This window comes from Bos grunniens, chromosome 6, assembly GCF_055505025.1.
Source record: "Bos grunniens cultivar Pamir isolate PY7600 chromosome 6, Bosgru_T2T1.0, whole genome shotgun sequence".
In the NCBI taxonomy this organism is placed as follows: domain Eukaryota; kingdom Metazoa; phylum Chordata; class Mammalia; order Artiodactyla; family Bovidae; genus Bos; species Bos grunniens.
The window spans coordinates 85,130,465-85,151,531 of NC_141170.1; the positions used below are offsets into that span (position 1 = coordinate 85,130,465).

The 21,067-nt window shown below is 35.2% G+C and overlaps 1 protein-coding gene across 13 annotated transcripts in view; it reads left to right on the top strand.

Moving 5' to 3' along the window:
- CCSER1 (coiled-coil serine rich protein 1) overlaps window positions 1–21,067 on the top strand; it is a 1,487,998-nt gene that overhangs the window by 1,169,007 nt on the left and 297,924 nt on the right. The window contains exon 11 of one of the 13 annotated variants that reach the window (XM_086406513.1): window positions 8,269–10,241. The exons of 10 other annotated variants lie outside the window; for them this stretch is intronic. In XM_086406513.1, the coding sequence (XP_086262639.1) occupies window positions 8,269–8,394 (126 nt within the window). In that variant the 3' untranslated portion in view covers window positions 8,395–10,241. Of the gene's footprint in view, window positions 1–3,103; window positions 5,693–6,429; window positions 8,193–8,268; window positions 10,242–21,067 lie in introns of those variants that run through there. 2 more of the 13 variants (XM_086406526.1, XM_086406524.1) reach the window with 2 other exon arrangements.

A 21,067-nucleotide genomic window follows, 5' to 3' on the forward strand; every position in this document is an offset into this window, starting at 1 on the left:
TTTTAACTTCTTACATGGCAGAAGGGGTGAGGGAACTTTCTGATGTCTCTTTTATGAGGGCACTAATCCTATTCATGAGGGTGTTGCATCTCTAAGACCTCACTTCAAAGTATCATCTCATTTAAGAAGAGGTTCAATTTATGAGTTTTGAGGGGATACAAATATTCAGTCTACAGTCATCATAATTTCAGTATTTTTGTAGGTTATCTTACCTCTCTAATAGTTAATTTATATGTATTTATTTTTGTGTATATATGTATACATTTATATGTCAATACAGTTTTATAATGGGTATTTAAAGTTAATGATGAAGCAGAAACTGGGCATGCAATAAGATACAAAGTAGAGGCAGGAACAATACTATTAAAATCTGAATGATCCAGTAATTCATTTGTTACTCAGTAATTCTATACCTCAATGACTGTAATATGTATTTTCATGTTGTCACAGACTACTCTGACCAAAATCAGCATATTTTTATTGTAGTTAAAACACTAGAACTTATTCTAAAACATAATGACAACACTGAAGGATTAGAAATGGAAATTCTAAATTTAATTGGCAAGGAATATTGTAGGCTAGTACAGTAATAAGAATAAAATAAGTATAATCCTGCTTTCACATTTTTCTTTTAAATAAATAATGAGGTAGGTAAATGAATTGTTACTATCTTTAAGAATTAGGAATAATCGGAATAGTCTCTTAGAACTTTGAAAGTTTTTGAGCATTAACCAACCTCTAATTATTAAAGGAGTAAAATTGTCCTTGCACATTGTCTTATTTTATAATTCTTTACCTTCTACATATTAAAAAGTATGTCAGCACTCACAAGGTGCCACATCCTACTAAAGTTTACAGAAAATGATTAGATCACTAATGACATAGAAATGAAAGTCTAGATTAAGGCAACACATTAAACAAATATGTTAGTACCAATAATTTAGTAGTTGTGGCCAATTGATAAATAGTTTGAGGGTGTATTTAACTTAAGCCATTATGACTTTTCTTGAAGACACAGATAGGTTAAAAGTTTCCAAGTAGGGGTAAAATATAAGAAATTATCATAGGCTAATAATATGGAATTATAAATGATCCTAGAGATAAACTATTCCAATCCATATATATCACAAATAAATCCTTGAAAGATTAAATGATTTACCAAAATCCAAGTCATACTGACAAAGCTGGGCTTCTAACCCATTTTTCCTGTATCTTTTTTCAAGATTCTTCTTCTTAAAATTTCTATCAGGTTATCATCATTTTTCTGCTAAATTTTATGGACTGTTTTCCTCTTTCTATAAAACTAAGAAATGATGCCAATTAACTCAAGGTGGATGAACAGAATTTATCAGGTACATTGAAGATGTGTGCAATAACAAGTCCAAGGAGATGGAGCAGCATGTGGAGAGGATGGCAGGAGCCAGGCTACAGCTTCTTTGAGCCTCTGTACATGGCTCACAAGGCTGAAGGGTTGAGTCCTTTTGCAATTGAAGTATTTCTTTGCAGTGTTGGAAAGGGCCAGTTTCTCTGCTAAAGGTCAAACTGAATTCATAGCAGCAAGTATTGCTATTTACAATTGAAATGTATTTAATTTACAATATTGCATCCATTTTAGATTTATAGCAAAATTATTCAGATTATTTATTTTTAAGATTATTTTCCATTATAGGATATTAAAATATATGGAATATTGTTACCAGTGTTACATAGTAAATCACTGTCACTTATCTACCTTATATATAGAAATGTGTATCTGTTAATCCTGCATTGCTTATTTATCCTTCTCTCTGCTCCTTTCCTCTTTGGTAACTATCCATAAGTTTTTTTCTAAGTCTGTAGTCTGCTTCTGTTTTGTAAATAGATTCATTTGTATTATACTTTAAGATTCCATGTATAAGTGATATCATATAACATGTCTTTCTCATCTGACTTACTTCACTTAATATGATATTAAGTATGGTATTCTCTAAAGGCCAGCCATGTTGCTTGCAAATGGCAATAATTCATTCTTTTTCATGGCTGAGTACTATTCCATTGTATAAATATAACACAACTTCTATTGATGGACACTTTGGTTGTTTTTATGTTTTGGCTATTGTATATAGTGCTGCTATGAACATTGGGGTGCATATATCTTTTCAATTTAGTGTTTTTGTTTTTCCTTCATATATATACCCAGGATTGAAATTGCTAGATTATATGTTCTATTTTTAGTTTTTTGCGGAACCTCCATACTGTTTTCCATAGTGGCTGCATCAATTTACATTCCTTACCAACAGTGTAGAAGGGTTCCCTTTTCTCCACAACCTCTCTGCCACTTACTGTTTGTAGACAGTTTGATTATAGCCGTTCTGACTGAGGTGAGGTGATACTTCATTGCAGTTTTGATTTGTATTTCTCTAATAATTAGTAATGTTGAACTTTTCATGTGCCTGTTGGCCACCTGTATGTCTTCATTGGAGAAATGTATATTTAGGTCTTCTGCTCAGTGTTGATTGGTGTTTGTTTTAAGGATAATCGCTTTACAATATTGTGTTAGTTTCTGCTGTACAACATGAATCAGCTATAAGTATACACATATCCTCTCCCTCTTGAGTCTCCCTCCCACCACCCATCCCATTATTAATGCATATATATGAAATCTAGAAAAAGGGACTGATAAACCTATTTGCAGGGCGAAATAGAGATACAAATGTAGAGAATGGACTTGTGGACACAGTGGGGTAAGGAGAAAGTGGGACAAATTGAGAGAGTAGCATTGACATATATACACTCCCATGTACAAAATAAATAGCTAATGGGAAGCTGCTGTATAACACAGAAAGCTCAGCTTGGTGCTGTTTTTGTTTTGATATTGAGTTGTGTGAGTTGTTTGTATGTTTCAGAAATCAATCCCTTGTTGGGTACATCATTAGCAAATATTTTCTCCTGTTTCATAGATTGTCTTCATTTTGTTGGTGGTCTTAGCTAAGTAAAAGCTTATGAGTTTGATTAGGTCATATTTGTACATTTTTGTTTCTACATATTTTGGCTTGGACGACTTATCTAACAAAATATTGCTGTGATTTATGTCAGAGAATGTTTTACCTATGTTCTCTTCTAGGAGTTTTATGCTATGCTATGCTAAGTCACTTCAGTCGTGTCCAACTCTGTGTAACCCCATAGATGGCAGCCTACCAGGCTCCCCCATCCCTGAGATTCTCCAGGCAAGAACACTGGAGTGGGTTGCCATTTCCTTCTCCTGTGCATGAAAGTGAAAAGTGAAAGTGAAGTCACTCAGTCATGTCCAACTCCTAGCAATCCCATGGACTGCAGCTTACCAGGCTCCTCCATCCATGGGATTTTCCAGGCAAGAGTACTGGAGTGGGTGCCATTTTTATAGCATCCTGTTTTAAGTCTTTAATTTTGAATTTTTTTGTACATGACGTGAGGGAGTGTTCTAATTTAATTGATTTACTTGAGGCTGTCCAGCTATTTTTTTTTTAATTAAGTTTTATGTTACTGACAAAAGGCACTGATTTTTTATTAAAATTTAGGATTTTTGTTTATGTTTGTACAAGGTTATGTTCAAATAAGCACTGTTAGATTACTCACATAATCTTTAAGCTATTTTAAGTCTACAAAGTTTGTTGTGAAATGAGAGTACTAATAATCTAATATGCATGTCAAAAATTGGATATTATTGGACATGAGTATATATACAAAAATGTTTATTTTTCTTCTTAAAAATTAGGCCAGGATATTCACCTCCTTTACCACAGGTCAAGAAATATAAATATTAAGTCTTCGTTTGACTGCTAAATGTACTACATAGACCCTTAGGGAGAAGAAAACGTCTCATTGTTACTAATCACAATATTACATAAAAATATTAGTAAGTATGACAAGTTTTGATAATTTGAAGTATTAGTTAAATAAAATGAGTTCATTTTGTTGTCAAACAAATCTCATTATTTGGTATTTTTAGTCCACTAAGAATCTTAATGTACAAACACTGTATTTGTACACAAATGGCTCCATGTTGGCCTAGAACAATGTGTCAAGAGTCTTCCTTAACGTGTTCACTTGGAGACATGTGACTTTTATTGTTGATACCATGTTGACTTGGCATATTGCCTAGCCTTTAAAAATAAAAATATACAGTCTATATAATAATGCATTCTCTAAGACACATAAAAATTTTCAATTATGATTGGCCTCAGAACTAAAATCAATATGTAATATATTCAAGTCTTCACAAGCAAATTCCCCTAAACTGGAAAAATCTGACATGACTCTTCAAATGTGGCTATATTAGACCTCAATATATTATGATATCTAAGGAATGTGGACATCATCAATTGAAGTAGTCATTGAATCAACCAAAGGGGAAAAATAAAGCGAGAAATAATCAAAAACTCAAGCATTCAAGTACTCCTTCACGTACAATCTGGGAAACACTTGAATTGTTGATCCCTTTGGTAGATATAATTTATTGTGGAAATGGACATAGTTACCAGTACTCTTGCCTGGAAAATCCCATGGGCGGAGGAGCCTGGTAGGCTGCAGTCCATGGGGTCGCTAAGAGTCGGACACGACTGAGTGACTTCACTTTCACTCTTCACTTTCATGCATTGGAGAAGGAAATGGCAACCCACTCCAGTGTTCTTGCCTGGAGAATCTCAGGGACGGGGGAGCCTGTTGGGCTGCCGTCTATGGGGTCGCACAGAGTCGGACACGAGTGAAGCGACTTAGCAGCTGCAGCAGCAGCATGAACTTAGCTCAATGTTCAAGCATTTTCTTGTCTGCTCCATAGACACCCTTCTCCTTATGATTTGTGATCTGCTTTCCAATGTGATTTCTGTTAAGAGAATATGAAGCTGTGGCCTGGGGGCCCTAAGTATCTGGTTTTCTTAACAGTGCCAATTCAAATTGGAAATCAATAAATTCACAGTGAATTCTATACAACTTTCACATAAACCTAGTTCAGTTGAGTCTTTCCCTGGGAAAAAATAAACTAATTATCAGGCTGTTATGAAAGGTACAGTTTGGAAGAGGTACATTTGTAAGGTACATTTGTAAATGGGCAGAGAAAAGGTTTCCGGGGAGGCACCCACAGAACATTCCCTAAGTAGCTCTTCTTACTAGCACCCACCTCCTCACTTCCCTGACTGTACTGCTAAGTTTCATTGAGAACAATGTTGTGAACTTCTATAAGTTGAACTTTTATTTTCTTAGCATCCACTTTTGTGGGATATATTGAATTTGGGAAATTGGTAGGCATAATAGACATATAGAACTCACCTGAATGAAAAATCTTTATTATTACTCTCTAGAACAGATTGAAGTACATCCTTATATTGTCAAGAGTCTTTCCTTAAAGTATCATTTTTATGTATAAAATGTCAATTAGTATTTAAAATTAATGATGTAATTTTAATGTATTTTAGGGTGTTGCTTTTTTAATTTACATGAGAAAGGACAAAAATCATTGCTTACAAATAAATGTGCATTGGACATTGAGATACTTTTATAAAAACTTGCTGGTCAGAATCCATTCAAAATATGTTTATAGCCTCTGCATTTTTAAAAGTTTGGTTGCTGCAAGATGCTATTTAAATTAGAGAAGATGATAGATAGCCAGCCTTTATTTTTCTGCTCCAAATTTTATTTACAATTAACGAGTATTGAAGGGGAGCCAAAAGTGACAAAACATTAGCAATAATAAAAAAGAGAAGGTGGGATCAGGCTGTTAAGATTAAAAGCTTGTAAAACTTACATGAGTTTTTTTCACTCTCTAAATATGTAAGAGTATAATTATTCTTCAAGTTCTGAGCTACAAAAGGTCTTCTGTGACCCTTTGGGATTTAAGAGTTTAGAATCCTTTCTCTTTTATTTTCATTTCTTCATTTCAGTGGTAAAAGAATCAAGAGGGCAGATGTTCAGGGAATTAGATGAAAATTGTCTGACTTTCTGATATTATAGAAGATTCAAAAGTGCTATGTAATTCTTTAATAACTAATATTCACTGCACTTAGTTAAATGTTCTCATCATGATGGTTTCCAAATCATCACTAATACAGAAAATATACATGAAAACTGCCTTTTAATGGATTGTAGTTTATGTAAATATATACAAATTATGCTCTTTGCTAAGACAAACAGGTTTTAGATATGTTCCTTTGGGAAATCCTATTACCGAGGGCTCCTAAATCATTGTCAAGAAGGGAACCAATGTGTTTGAGCACTGCTGGATATCAGATAGCATGTTAAATGGTTTAAATTACCTTGCTTAATTTTCTGAATAGATCTGAAAGTGGGCCTTAGCCCCATTTTAAAATGAGAACTCTCTCTTAGAGGCTATAGTCCTGTATTAGTTTCCTAGGATTGCCCTAACAAAATTATCACAAACTTGGTGTCTTAAAACAACAGAAATATATTCTCTTTCAGTTCTGGAGGTCAGAAGTCTGAAATCAAGATGTCAGTAGGATTGATTCCTTCTTGAGGCTCAGTGAAGAATCCATTACAAGCGCACTACATCACTGCTTGTGGCTACAGAAAATTCTTGGTATTTCTTGGCTTAGGGCTTCTTTATTCCAGTCTCTGCTTCCACTTTCTTATAGCCTTCCCACTGTGTGCCCCTCAGTTTTCTCCTTTTCTACCTCTTATAAAGACATTGGATTTAGGACCACTCTAAATCCAAGATGATATCATCCCATCTCAAGCTGCTGCTGCTGCTAAGTAGTTTCAGTTGTGTCCGACTCTGTGCAACCATTAGCTTAATTGTATCTGTAAATCCCTATTTTCAAATCAGGTTATATAATGAACTGTGGGTTATGACTTGGAAATATATTTTGGGGGTGACTGTTCAGCATACTACAGTGTGCAATGGCAGAGTCAGGTTTTAAATTCTGTTTTGTGTCTTTGGAGTACAAATACATCGCACTGTTCTATACCAACTCAATAACTGTGGCTCAACTTCCATATTAGGCACAAGATGACTCTCTTAAAAGATGACAAATCTTGTCCCTGCCTTTGAGATTTTTACACACTAGTGAAACATGACATTTTTTTAATTCCAAAAAGAAAAAAACTTACATTGTCATTTCACTATAATTACAGAGACAAAATACATTTCTAATGAAATGTATTATCCTACACTACTCCTTTGGTTAAGTATATTTTCTGTATTGCTTATCACTTAGAAATCAGCAAAATGACAAAATTCGATTAGTACAGTCGAAGTTAAATGTTACAAGAACATAAAAATAACAGTTTTCAATTTCTTATATCAGAAAGCTGTACAAAATTTAGAGAAAATTAACTTTTAAAGAAAGTTAAGGTTTTAAAAAGAAAAATACAATGTTAGCTATTAGTAAACTCCAAAATACTTTGGCCACCTTATACAAAGGTGACTCATTTGAAAAGACCCTGATGCTAGGAAAGATTGAAGGCAGGAGAAGGGGACGGCAGAGGATGAGATGGTTGGATGGCATCACCAACTCAATGGACATGAGTTTGAGTAAACTCTAGAAGTGGTGAATGACAGGGAGGCCTGGTGTGCTACATTCTGTGGGGTCACAAAGAGTCGGACATGACTAAGCGACTGAACTGAACTGAAACTCTAAAACCACTATAAAGATTTTGAGTACAAAATCTTATTAGAGAGAAAGATATTCTATGATCTAAAAGGTTATATGGTGTTTTGTTTCTGAAGGACAAATTTTATATTTAATTATTGAAATCTGAAAAATTAAATATTTTATCATATTAAAATACCATTTATTTTATGAAGATCACTAACAGTTATAAAAATAGTTCTCCAATAGTTATGAAAATATATTTATATTCATAAACATTACATACAATGAGAATCTCTAGGTTTCTGTTGTTTTTGCTTACAATGATGATGAGTTTTTTCATTATTTAGGGATGAGTAGCTTTTAAGTGTTAGAGCATCACAGTTATCCTTTTCTTTTGTATTAAATTTAATAGTATGAATTGACCAGCATGTGTTTTACATAATGTCACAGTAATTGGATAAAATAGCTTGCTTTAAAAGCCATTGAGTTTCATATTAATATATTTGAAACCGTGTTTCATAGTAAGATAGTCTATAGAAAAAAAACTAAATTAAAAAACTTTAACCTCTTGCCTTTATAGTAACTAAATGAAGATTTATGTCTGTAAGTACAACACACTCTCAAAGTATTTGCAAGACAGTGTGGCTTTTAAAAATGAAATACTTAAGTACTAAAGTAGTTTCTCAAAACTTTCATTTGAAAGCAGGTTTGCTTTCCTGGTGGCTCAGATGGTAAAATTCTGCCTGCAATGCAGGAGACCCGGGCTCAATCCCTGGGTGGAGAAGATCTACTGAAGAAGAGAATCGCTACCCGCTCCAGTATTCTTGCCTGAAGAATTCCATGGACAGAGGAGACTGGCAGGTTACAGTCCATGGGGTTGTAGTCACAAAGAATCAGACAAGACTGAGTGACTAATACTTTTACTTTCACTTGAAGTTACTGAAAGTCCCACAAACTTCAGAGTTGGGAGAGTGACTAGTTCTGAAAATAGATTGCTTATAGATTTTGAAGAAGAGGAATAGGGGTAGCAATGGAGAATGAGGTTTACAGAATAAGGAAGAAAGCAGATAGAGAAAACTGGGAGTCAAAATCTGTAACATTTTCCTTATATTTTACTCCAAAGATAAAATGATTCCACTTTTCATTTTCTTTCCACATTTCTGTTAATCTCCCTTCCTTCATATTCCTGCCCTTTCACAGCCTCTACACCCTTTCTCCACATGGCCTTATGATTATATGTTTAGATTTGGAAAGCAATATGGATTAAATCACAGGCTTTTCTAGAATTAATTCTTAGGATTTTTCAATGGTTTCTTTTCATAAATTAAAAGCAAATCAATCTGGCCAAGCAGCTAATAGATAATATATAGAATGAACAGATACAAGAATGAAAAATAAAGGATAACTGAATTTTTGAAAATCATTATCTGATGGTGATACAGATAGCTATTTTCTTCCTATCGTGTTCCTATTTTTCTTCAGCAAGTAGAATCTGTGTTGATCAAATTTACTGTCATTATCTCATTTGTTTGGTTATGAGTTATTTGTCACTGCACCTGCGAAATCACCTGGCCCAGTAAGGCTGCAAGATAAGTAAATTAGAATTATTGTCCTGCATATTCAAGCTACAAAATAAACTGAAATGCATAAATGGACGGAGGTCACATAAGTGGACTGAGATCGCAGTCAAATGGAGGGTCAGCTCACATGTCTGGGACATTTGAGTACCCTTTAAAAGGGAGTGGTACTTGAGGTGCTTGAAAAATGATAAAAAAGACTCTTTTATGATTCACAAGTTGTAAGTTTTATTTTCACACAATACATCTTATAAAAGAGAATGCAGTTTTCTTCGTTTATAATTCTACCTTTGATTCATTTATTCAGCATTTAAAAATTTATGACTCAGAATTTAATTAGCACTTTAAGATAAGTCACTAAGATTTGATTTTTTAATTTGATACGTTGAAGAATTAACAGGGAAATTTTGAATAGAATATATTAAGGGAATATAGAAATAGTAAATAATGGATCTATGTATTGATTTCTGCTTTCACAGTTCTTACATGGTAAATCTTTAATATATTCTGTCACTGAAATATAAACTTACTCTGCAGTTAAAAAGCCTGGACTTTAATATAATATTTTAAAACAGTATTAATGATTATATATACTTTATTTTAATTTTGTCATTATTGGCTACCTGGTTGTGCTGAGTTGCTTCAATTGTGTCGACTCTTTGTGACCCTAAGGACCATAGCCTGCCACGTTCCTCTGTCCATGGGATTCTCCAGGCAAGAATAGTGGAGTAGGTTGCCATGCCCTCCTCCAGGGGATCTTCCTAACCCAAGGACTGAACCTGCATTACTTAAGTCTACTGCATTAAGCAGGCATGTTCTTTACCACTAGTGACATCTGTAACTCAATGAATTTTTATTTGTAATTATCTGTAGACTTAATTTCTAAATAAGGAACAGCACTAAAGAAATCACATTCCAAAATTGGAATTGAGGCATGTTATTTTGACCACTAAGCTATCTCTAGATAGTCCAAATTAAAATTGAGTTTTGTTAGATATCAGTAATAGGTGATAAACTTGAATGTTTGCTTCTGATTCTCCGTGTTTGGCTGATTTGATTCAGTTCAATTCTATTTTTTACTTTGATGTAGCAAAAAATAAATTACAGAATATGCAGAAACTAATTCAGTTCTACCAAATTATATATTTGAAAATAATTTTATACTAAAATATATATTATTACATGTATTTATATAGTATATAATTATATTTTAGTAAGTTATAGCTTATATGTTATATTTATAAATTATATATTATATATTAAAGTATATAATAATATATAATTACTAAAATATATAGACTGCCAGATAGTTCTTCAGCAGCGTTGGGTTTTTTTGAGGATCAACAGAAAATTGCATTTTGAGATCCAAAGTCATGGCAAGCTGCATGCAAATCCCCACAGAACAAGGGAAGGGGCACACATTTTTAGAGAAGAAAGGCAGGTTGGAAGAGCTATGGAAAACAAAATTGGCTGAGTCCTTTCCAGGAAAGAAGAGGTGTCTGTCTTCTTCTTATGGAGCTCTGTGTTTGTTATATGGCATGAGTAGTCTCTATCTGGTCTCCAAACAATATTTAGTTGAAGTATCTCTACATTAATTTTTGTATTAAATAAATACACACAATAATATTTATAAGGATAGATAGGAATTTCTACTTCTGAAAAGGATAAGACTAGGTTTGTATATTCCCAGTATAATCCCCATTTTTACGTATGAGGAAATTAAAGTACAGAGAGGTTAAGTAACTTACCTAAGGTCATGTAGTCAATTATTCATGGGGCTAACATTTGACCCCATTCTGTGTGTCTCAAAGCAAGTATATAATACCCCTCTAAAATGATACACTATGCAGGTCAGGAAGCAACAGTTAGAACTGGACATGGAACAAACTGGTTCCAAATAGGAAAAGGAGTACGTCAAGGCTGTATATTGTCACCCTGCTTATTTAACTTATATGCAGAGTATATCATGAGAAACACTGGGCTGGATGAATCACAAGCTGAAATCAAGATTGCCAGGAAAAATATCAATAACCTCAGATATGCAGATGACACCACCCTTATGGCAGAAAGTGAAGAGGAACTAAAGAGCCTCTTGATGAAAGTGAAAGAGGAGAGTGAAAAAGTTGGCTTGAAGCTCAACATTCAGAAAATGAAGATCATGGCATCCAGTCCCATCACTTCATGGGAAATAGAGGGGAAACAGTGTCAGACTTTATTTTTGGGGGTTCCCAAATCACTGCAGATGGTGACCGCAGCCATGATATTAAAAGACACTTACTCCTTGGAAGGAAAGTTATGACCAACCTAGACAGCATATTAAAAAGCAGAGACATTACAACAAAGTTCCGTCTAGTCAAGGCTATGGTTTTTCCAGTAGTCATGTATGGATGTGAGAGTTGGACTATAAAGAAGGCTGAGCACCAAAGAATTGATGCTTTTGAACTCTTGAGAGTCCCTTGGACTGCAAGGAGATCCAACCAGTCCATCCTAAAGGAGATCAGTCCTGGGTGTTCATTGGAAGGACTGATGCTGAAGCTGAAACTCCAGTACTTTGGCCACCTGATGCGAAGGAGCTGACTCATTTGAAAAGACCCTGATGCTGGGAAAGATTGAGGGCAGGAGGAGAAGGGGATGACAGAGGATGAGATGGTTAGATGGCATCACTGACTCAATGGAGATAAGTTTGAGTAAACTCCAGGAGTTGGTGATGGACAGGGAGGCATGGCGTTCTGTGGTCCATGGGGTTGCAAAGAGTTGGACACTACTGAGTGAACTGAACTGAATAAGTCAAAAGTATGGGAAGTTTAGGTATAGGTTTTTGTATAAATTATATTTGTTTCAGGTGTACAAAATAATAATTCAATATCTGTATACAAACATTGCAAAATGATTGCCCCAATAAGTCAACATCCATCACGACACATAGTTACACAATGTTTTTATTTCTTGTGATAAGACTTTTAATATGCAAGCCAGTGTTATTAACTATAGTCACCATACTATACATCTTTATGATTTATTTATTTTATAACTAGGGTTTGTCTCTTGCCATTGAGTTATGTGAGTTCGTTATATATTTTGGATATCAATCACTTATCAGACATAAAATTTGCAAATATTTTCTGCCACTACATATTTTGCTTTTTCATTTTGTTAATGGTTCCGATTTCTGTGCAGAAACTTTTAAATTTGAGGTAATTTTATGCAGTTTTTTTTAATTTATTTTTTTCTTTGTGAAGTTTGTAATGAGAGATTTTTGTCTTATTTCTTATTCTAGTGATAGTGAATATTGTGTCTGTATTTTTACATTATAAATCAAAATATTGCTAAGATTCAGGGTCAGAAAAGGCCACAAGACAGGTTATTTTCTGTGGGCCTTAAAGAGGAACAGAGGTTTGTTCTCAAGGTGAGGATACCCAGGCAGAAGGTGAAATTAAGAATGGAAATGGAATGTTCAGTGAAGATGAGTCGTGGAATAGAAGTCTGATTTACACTGTTAAAAGTCCTGGCTCATGTGTGTGTGTTTATCCTCTGAGAAATTTCCTGAGGTTTATTTTACGTTTTTCTTCTCATCTCTTTCAAAGAGCATGTGTTATATTTAGGATAAAGACAAGTACATTTTCAAACTGGGGCTGTGGAGAAAGCAGGAGCAGAACAGCAGAAATTGAAGTTGTGTTTTTCTTCCTCAAAAACAAAAGTAAAAAGGTCAAAAGTGTTCAGACCACTTTGGAAGAATGGGGGGTAGTATGCTTGTATTCTCTGTGTTATGTGTGTGTACCTGTTGTGTGTGTATGGATGAGAGAGATCAGTGTGCATGGTGTTTGGGAAGTGGGTTTTCAGGTGTGGGTGACGAGGAAGAGAAAATCTTTTAGTGTGTTTCTTTGGGTTGAGATAATTGGATATGAAATAAGAGATTTGAGATTTGGATTTCTGAGTCTAACATTTTGGAGAAAAAGCAATTCCAGAAAATGGCAAGAGGAGAAGGGGGTGACAAAGGATGAGATGGTTGAATGATATCACTGACTCAGTGGACAGGAATTTGAGCAAACTCTGGGAGATAGTGAAGGACAGGGAAGCCCAGTGTGCTGAGGTTCATGGGGTCACAAAGAGTTGGATATGCCTTAGCGACTGAACAACAACAGATCAGGTCAGATCAGTCACTCAGTCGTGTCCGACTCTTTGCGACCCCATGAATCGCAGCACACCAGGCCTCCCTGTCCATCACCAACTCCGGGAGTTCACTGAGACTCACGTCCATCGAGTCAGCGATGCCATCCAGCGATCTCATCCTCTGTCATCCCCTTCTCCTCCTGCCCCCAATCCCTCCCAGCATCAGAGTCTTTTCCAATGAGTCAACTCTTTGCATGAGGTGGCCAAAGTACTGGAGTTTCAGCTTTAGCATCATTCCTTCCAAAGAACACCCAGGGCTAATCTCCTTCAGAATGGACTGGTTGGATCTCTTTGCAGTCCAAGGGACTCTCAAGAGTCTTCTCCAACACCACAGGTCAAAAGCATCAGTTCTTCGGCCCTCAGCCTTCTTCACAGTCCAACTCTCACATCCATACGTGACCACAGGAAAAACCATAGCCTTGACTAGATGAACCTTTGTTGGCAAAGTAATGTCTCTGCTTTTGAATATGCTATCTAGGTTGCTCATAACTTTCCTTCCAAGGAGTAAGCGTCTTTTAATTTCATGGCTGCAGTCACCATCTTGCAGTGATTTTGGAGCCCAGAAAAATAAAGTGTGACACTGTTTCCACTGTTTCCCCATCTATTTCCCATGAAGTGGTGGGACCAGATGCCATGATCTTCGTTTTCTGAATGTTGAGCTTTAAGCCAACTTTTTCACTCTCCACTTTCACTTTCATCAAGAGGCTTTTGAGTTCCTCTTCACTTTCTGCCATAAGGGTGGTGTCATCTGCATATCTGAGGTTATTGATATTTCTCCCAACAATCTTGATTCCAGTTTGTGTTTCTTCCAGTCCAGCATTTCTCATGATGTACTCTGCATAGAAGTTAAATAAACAGGGTGACAATATACAGCCTTGACAAACTCCTTTTCCTATTTGGAACCAGTCTGTTGTTCCATGTCCAGTTCTAACTGTTGCTTCCTGACCTGCATACAAATTTCTCAAGAGGCAGGTCAGGTGGTCTGGTATTCCCATCTCTTTCAAAATTTTCCACAGTTTATTGTGATATATACTGTCAAAGGCTTTGGCATAGTCAATAAAGCAGAAATAGATGTTTTTCTGGAACTCTCTTGCTTTTTCCATGATCCAGCAGATGTTGGCAATTTGATCTCTGGTTCCTCTGCCTTTTCTAAAACCAGCTTGAACATCAGGAAGTTCACGGTTCACGTATTGCTGAAGCCTGGCTTGGAGAATTTTGAGCATTACTTTACTAGCGTGTGAGATGAGTGCAATTGTGTGGTAGTTTGAGCGTTCTTTGGAATTGCCTTTCTTTGGGATTGGAATGAAAACTGACCTTTTCCAGTCCTGTGGCCACTGCTGAGTTTTCCCAATTTGCTGGCATATTGAGTGCAGCACTTTCACAGCATCATCTTTCAGGATTTGGAATAGTTCAACTGGATTTCCATCACCTCCACTAGCTTTGTTTGTTGTGATGCTTTGGCAATGGCAAGATCTAGGTTGCACACATATGCTTGGAAAACTGAAGGAAGATCAAAAGACTTTGAAAGGAGGAGACTAAGGTTAGAATGAAGGATAGGATGATGAAGGTAAAATCATCTGGGATGAGAACAGTAGTTGCCAGGGATCTGAAAACTTTTGATCACATGATAAATTTCTCAATAGAAGTAAGTGTGTCAGCAGAGGGCAGACTGACCAACATATATAAATACAGGAAAAAAAAAAAAAAAAAAACCTGTGTAGTTGACTTTCAAGGAGACTGGGGTGTTTGAGAGATGGTGATAAAAATGTTTTAGAATAAGTTTGTTGGATCAAGGATGTTTAATCTGGAACCTAACTCTTGAGAAATCTGCATGTGAGTTGCAGATGGGAAAAAAAGTGAATCAAAATTCTGTGGACATACTTAGGAAATTAAAAAATTACAGAAGGCCTCATGGATGTTGTTAAGGGAGAAATCCAACATAGAAAAGCATAATTAGGGAATCAAATTCGAATGAAAATGGCACAGATGACAGCTCATAAGAAGTTACACCATTACCCATGAGTATGAGATACAGGGAAAAGGGGTAGAAAGTAGAAAGAAGTGTTAGAAGAATGTTATCAGTCAGATCTCAATACAGACACCAAAGACTATTTAAAATAGGCAATTACAGATAGTTGGGTGGCAACTGAATCAGAAATCAGCAGTCAGCTCTCATTTTCCAGTCAGGCCAGTGTGACTGAGATGCGGCAGTCAGGAAGCTGCAGGAAGCTGCTGCCACTAATCACAGCTGCCTAGCTCTAAGTGACCACACTGGAGAACATAACTTCGTGTCTTGGAGTTTCTGTGTCAACCACCATCCCTGTCAGAGAAGTGGTGACTTCCAGATTTCTTATTCAGGCATTTCACTGGCAGAGCCTGAAACAAATCCAGAACGGTGGAAGCAATGAGAGATGGGAAATGTAGTTTCCAGGACTCAGGCCCCTTAGTAAAGGGAAGAACACAGAAAGTATAGGAATGGAGGCTGGTAGACAAGATTATTTATGAAAATCAGAGGTAAAAATCATAGAAACAACCAGTATTGCAGTCTTAGATAAAACTTTGCTCTTTTCCTGACCATGCAAGTGGCCCAGATGAACGTGGTAGTTCCCAAACATAGAATGGAATAAATGGCAAGAATTTAGACCAGCTTAGTTCTCCCAGATAATACCTGCCTCTCCCAAGTCCTTGGTAAGTGCTGGTTACAGTGCAGTTCAGGGCTTGTAGCACTGATTCTCCTGGGCCTGAAGCCCAGATGGGAAATTCAGACACACCTTTTAGAGCAGTGGTTCACCAAGTGTGGTGCCCACACCAGCAACAGGAGCAGTATTTGAGAACCTGTTAGAGTTGTTATTAATAAATCAGAGACTTTGGAGGTGGGTCCCATGATCCTGTGTTCTGACAAGCCCTCTAGGTAATTCTGATCCCTGCTAAAGTTTGAGAACTACAGTTTTAGGTAAAAGAACTGTGGTTATAGGCTTATATTTAAATGTTGAAACTCCATTATGCCCTTAAAAGTAAGGTATGCACCTCATTTGGTGAGATTACACTGAATTAAAAAATGATTTTTTCATAATATACTGGATTTTATGAGTATATACAAATGTCATATCTGTGAGTTTTCTGATTAAATTGTATCTAAGAAACACAAACAATACCACTGAAAAAAATATTTTTTAACTTCATTTAAGAAAGATCCAAGTATACCTTTTGATATTCAAAATAATGAGTTGATCCTCAAAGGCACTTAGTATGAGCCAAGCATGGCTCTGACCACTGCACTTATATTAACTTAATAGTCACCTGTAGTGTCATTATTAGCACTGATTTAGGGATGAGAAAATGGAGAGATGGGCAGAGTAGAGACCTCATATCTAACTAGACTCCAGAGTCTTCTATTTGGTACTAGCTATACTGGACCAACCTAGATAGCATATTCAAAAGCAGAGACATTACTTTGCCAACAAAGGTTCATCTAGTCAAGGCTATGGTTTTTCCAGTGGTTATATATGGATGTGAAAGTTGGGCTGTGAAGAAAGCTGAGCACTGAAGAATTAATGCTTTTTAACTGTGGTGTTGGAGAAGACTCTTGAGAGTCCCTTGGACTGCAAGGAGATCCAACCAGTCCATTCTAAAGGAGATCAGTCCTGGGTGTTCTTTGGAAGGACTGATGATGAAGCTGAAACTCCAATACTTTGGCCACCTCACGCAAAGAGTTGACTCACTGGAAAAGACTCTGATGCTGGGAGAGGTTGGGGGCAGGACGAGAAGGGGTCAACAGAGGATGAGATGGCTGGATGGCATCACCAACTCGATGGACATGAGTTTGGGTGAACTCCAGGAGTTGGTGATGGACAGGGAGGCCTGGTGTGCTGCGATTCATGGGGTCGCAAAGAGTCGGACACAACTGAGCGACTGAACTGAACTGAGCTGATACTGGATTAGTCAGAAAACAGTGCAAAGTGATTTTCATATTTTCCTTTTTAAAAAGTAAATTGATTTACTTGCTTTAAATGAAGTGCTTGCTGTTGTGATATCTAGTCTCTAATTGAAGATACCTTGGTAAGTAAAAGAGAAGAACAAAGGCAACAAAACAAGTCATTGCCAAGTTAGGAGCTTAATACCAATGGTTTTCCTTAGCCTAGATTTTTACTTTCTCTTAAAGTAATGAGCCGTTTTGTTGCCTTGACTTTGGAATAAAGTTTTAAAACTCAAGAAGTCAGCAATCCTTTTGAAATAATTAATAAATGTTTCAGCATAACTAATTCTAGTAATAATGGTGAGGACTTTTATAAGTTTATTTCAAATAATATATGATTACATATAGGCACTAACTACATCAATATTATTTTTCTGTTATCTGGTGTGTGAACAGATTTTAGATAATGGAAATTTCATAAAAATGGTTTATTAAAAAGTGTAGATTTGGTATCTACTCATTATTTTAGATAAATTGCAACTCTGAATAGGACTTGAAGGCACCATTTTTTAGTGGCAGGGAAATAAAGTAATGTATGTACATGGCAGTGAAAATGAAGCCACCATCAGTTCTGTTAGGAAATAAAGTATAAAATCATTCATTGCTTTCAGAGACTGAGACATCTGTGCCTCAGGTAGATACTAATTTAATAGTGTTTTTTAAAATATAGTTAATTATTCAAACACATAAAATAAATTACTCAAATATCTTTGTAACAATGCTTTACCCCAGCCCATGTTTAGAAGCATACTAAAACATTTAGTATAGACAAACAAAAATATTTGATTTTGTCACTGAAAATAGTGAGATTTTTCAAGGTATTTCCAAAAGATTTTACCTAAATACTAGTGATAACTGAAAAAGAAGGGAAAGACATAAATGTTAAGTAGTAAAGGTTATTGTTATCATAATGAGTGTTTATCACTAAGAAATCTTTCAAAATTATACATCATCAGTGATATACAATAGATTTGATGAACCAGGTTAGCATAAAGGCTCTTTGATTCACACCATGCCCTAGCCAGTATTTAGGATATATTCCAGAGTTTTATTTTTATCTTTACTTGTGTAGGTAATTTTTTTAGAGTTGAGTTTTCAGAATTGTATTAAGAAGCATGTAATTGATTGCTGCTCTAGCCTTATCTATTAATGCATCAATCAAAATAAATCTTAAAGAATTGGCTCATGAAGTTATGAAGGCTGAAAAGTTCCATGATCTGAAGGCAGCAAGCTGGAGACACAGGAGAGCTGATTGTCTAGTTCTAGTTGAAGTCCAAGTCTGAAGACAGGCAGAGAGAGCAAATTCTGTCTTACTGGGACTTTTGTTCTATTTTTAGGCCTTCACCAGATTGTATGAGACCCACCAACACTGGGGAGAAAATCTGCTTTCCTCAGTTTACAGATTCAAATGATAATCTCTTTTGGAAACACTCTAACAGACACAACCAAAATCACATATAACTGAATATCTGGGCATCCCATGCTCAATCAAGTTGATATATAAAATTAACCATGACAGAGACTATCTGAAAGTTGTGAAATAAAGTAAAATTGAAAATTTCACTGAAAGCTAGACTTTTATAGCAAAGCTAATGGATAAGAATTTCAGCACAAGGCATGTTAGCCTTAATGTATTATATTACCTTCAATTTTTTTTTCAAAATTTGTCCAAAATATCATTTTTAAAAAAGTGAAATAGAATTTAAAAACATTTAAACAGAAATGATACAAGAATAGAACAAGAATGCATTCTCTTATATTTTAATTTTTGTGGAAGAATTTTCCAAAATAGGCTTTCCTGAAAGGTATTCCTAAAATGTACAGGGTTTCTTTTTTTGTTTTGTTTTGTCTTGGGATTTTAAAATAGTTGATAAAATACAGTTAGTTTAAAAGAGAGAATAGCTACAAAAATAGTTCATCATTTTAGTCTTGAGATTACTTACATTTAGAGGAAAGATTTAACTGGGTTAACATTTTGTTGAATAGGAATGCCAGGCATTGCCTTTGTCTTCCAAATTAATGCTTTTTGATATACTAGCTGACTTAACTTTGTCAGGCTAACCTGACCTAGCCAGCATAATATGCATATCTACACTCTGTGAGCCATATCTCTTGACTCATCATTTCATATACCCCAGATCATCAGAAACCTCTTACCTTAACAACCCAATAGTGGTTCAAGGACTTAGTAATCTAGTTTAATTTGCACATTTTCACACACCACATACTTCCCTTTTCTGTAATGGAGGGCAGCCAGAATTTAATTAGATCACAGAGTTCACACCACAGGATATACAGTCTTTTAATTAGTAGCATATATTGTTTCAGATGTTCACACAGACACACCATTAACACTATGAACAAATCACCCAGAAGCCCAAATGTTACTGGAAGCATGTTTATTTATTATTTATTGTTTTCATTTTTAAAAGTGCACTTGCCTTCTAAATTATGAGGAAGATATAAAAGGAATGTTTTTTAAATTAAATGTTATCTAACACTAATACAGAAGTAGAAACCACAATTACATGGTGAAATACATGTGTTTCTTTTTGTTTTGTTTTGTTTTTTTTCATGTGTTTCTTAAGACTTATTTCTCAACCGTAGAAAGCAAGACAAATTCTGTCATTGTCTTTGTTCTAAGGTAGATTATTTTTCTTTGTTTCACTGAGCCATTGTGTGTGATTAATGCCTATTAACACTATAAAATATCTGAAACCTCACACACACAGCAATAACTTGGGTCTTTTCCCTCTCCTTTCAAAAACTAAACAGAAAGATAGTTTTGGTTCAGTAACATTCACACAGTTATTACCTCAATGAATGTCTTGTTTCCCTATGATCTTTCTTCTGTTTATTTATTAGATTGTAGAATTGTTCAAGCATTTGTTTAAAAGGCACAATCTGCAGTTATAAGATAGACATTTTTCTTTAACAAAATTTTCTTACATGTTTTAACCTAGAATTAATTGCAAAGCATTAAAATATAAGTGATTTGAGAACAGTATTACAGAGGAAAGACTACACCAATGTAATCTGTATTGAGGGCATTATGTAAAATGTTTCCCACTCTGTGCAGGTTTATTTTTGTATTTTATAAATTTTTGATCTACTATTTATTAGTAATTTGAAAGTGGACCAGTTAAATTATTATTTAGAGGAGGAGGTAGAAAAATGTTTACAAAAAACAAAACAGCGATAAAAAATAAAACTTTTAAAGAAGCATCGCTGTCAGTCTTTCATATGTAATTAATATGATTACTTTTCCTTTTCTTATAGACAAATTTTTGAGAGCCATCGGTTAACGTAATTTCCAGAGTAAATAGGAAAAAGATTAAAACAAAGAAAAAGGGAAAGTATTACAACAAAAATTTTCATATTTTTATTTATTTCAACTGCTTGGATCATATTTGAAGAGTTAAAGTAGTTTATATTTTTGTTTTGGATTGATTTGGTTTACTCAAAAGTGGAGTTTTTTTTTAATGGAAAAAAGTTACTGTATGCTGCTTGTTTTTAAGTGTTGCTTTCATTAAATTTAGCTTGTTTTTGAAAGCACAAGGAAGCTTAATAGCAAATTTATTTTTCAGTGATTTCTATAAGCCTTTCCCATGTCCTAAAGGCATAATGCCTCAAATTTGTCAGCTTTCCTATTACTAGCAGATACCATTAATAAAAGCTTCTAGTTGAAAGTAGCCTTTACCCCATGCTGCTGCTGCTGTTGCTGCTAAGTCACTTTAGTCGTGTCCGACTCTGTGTGACCCCATAGATGGCAGCCCACCAGG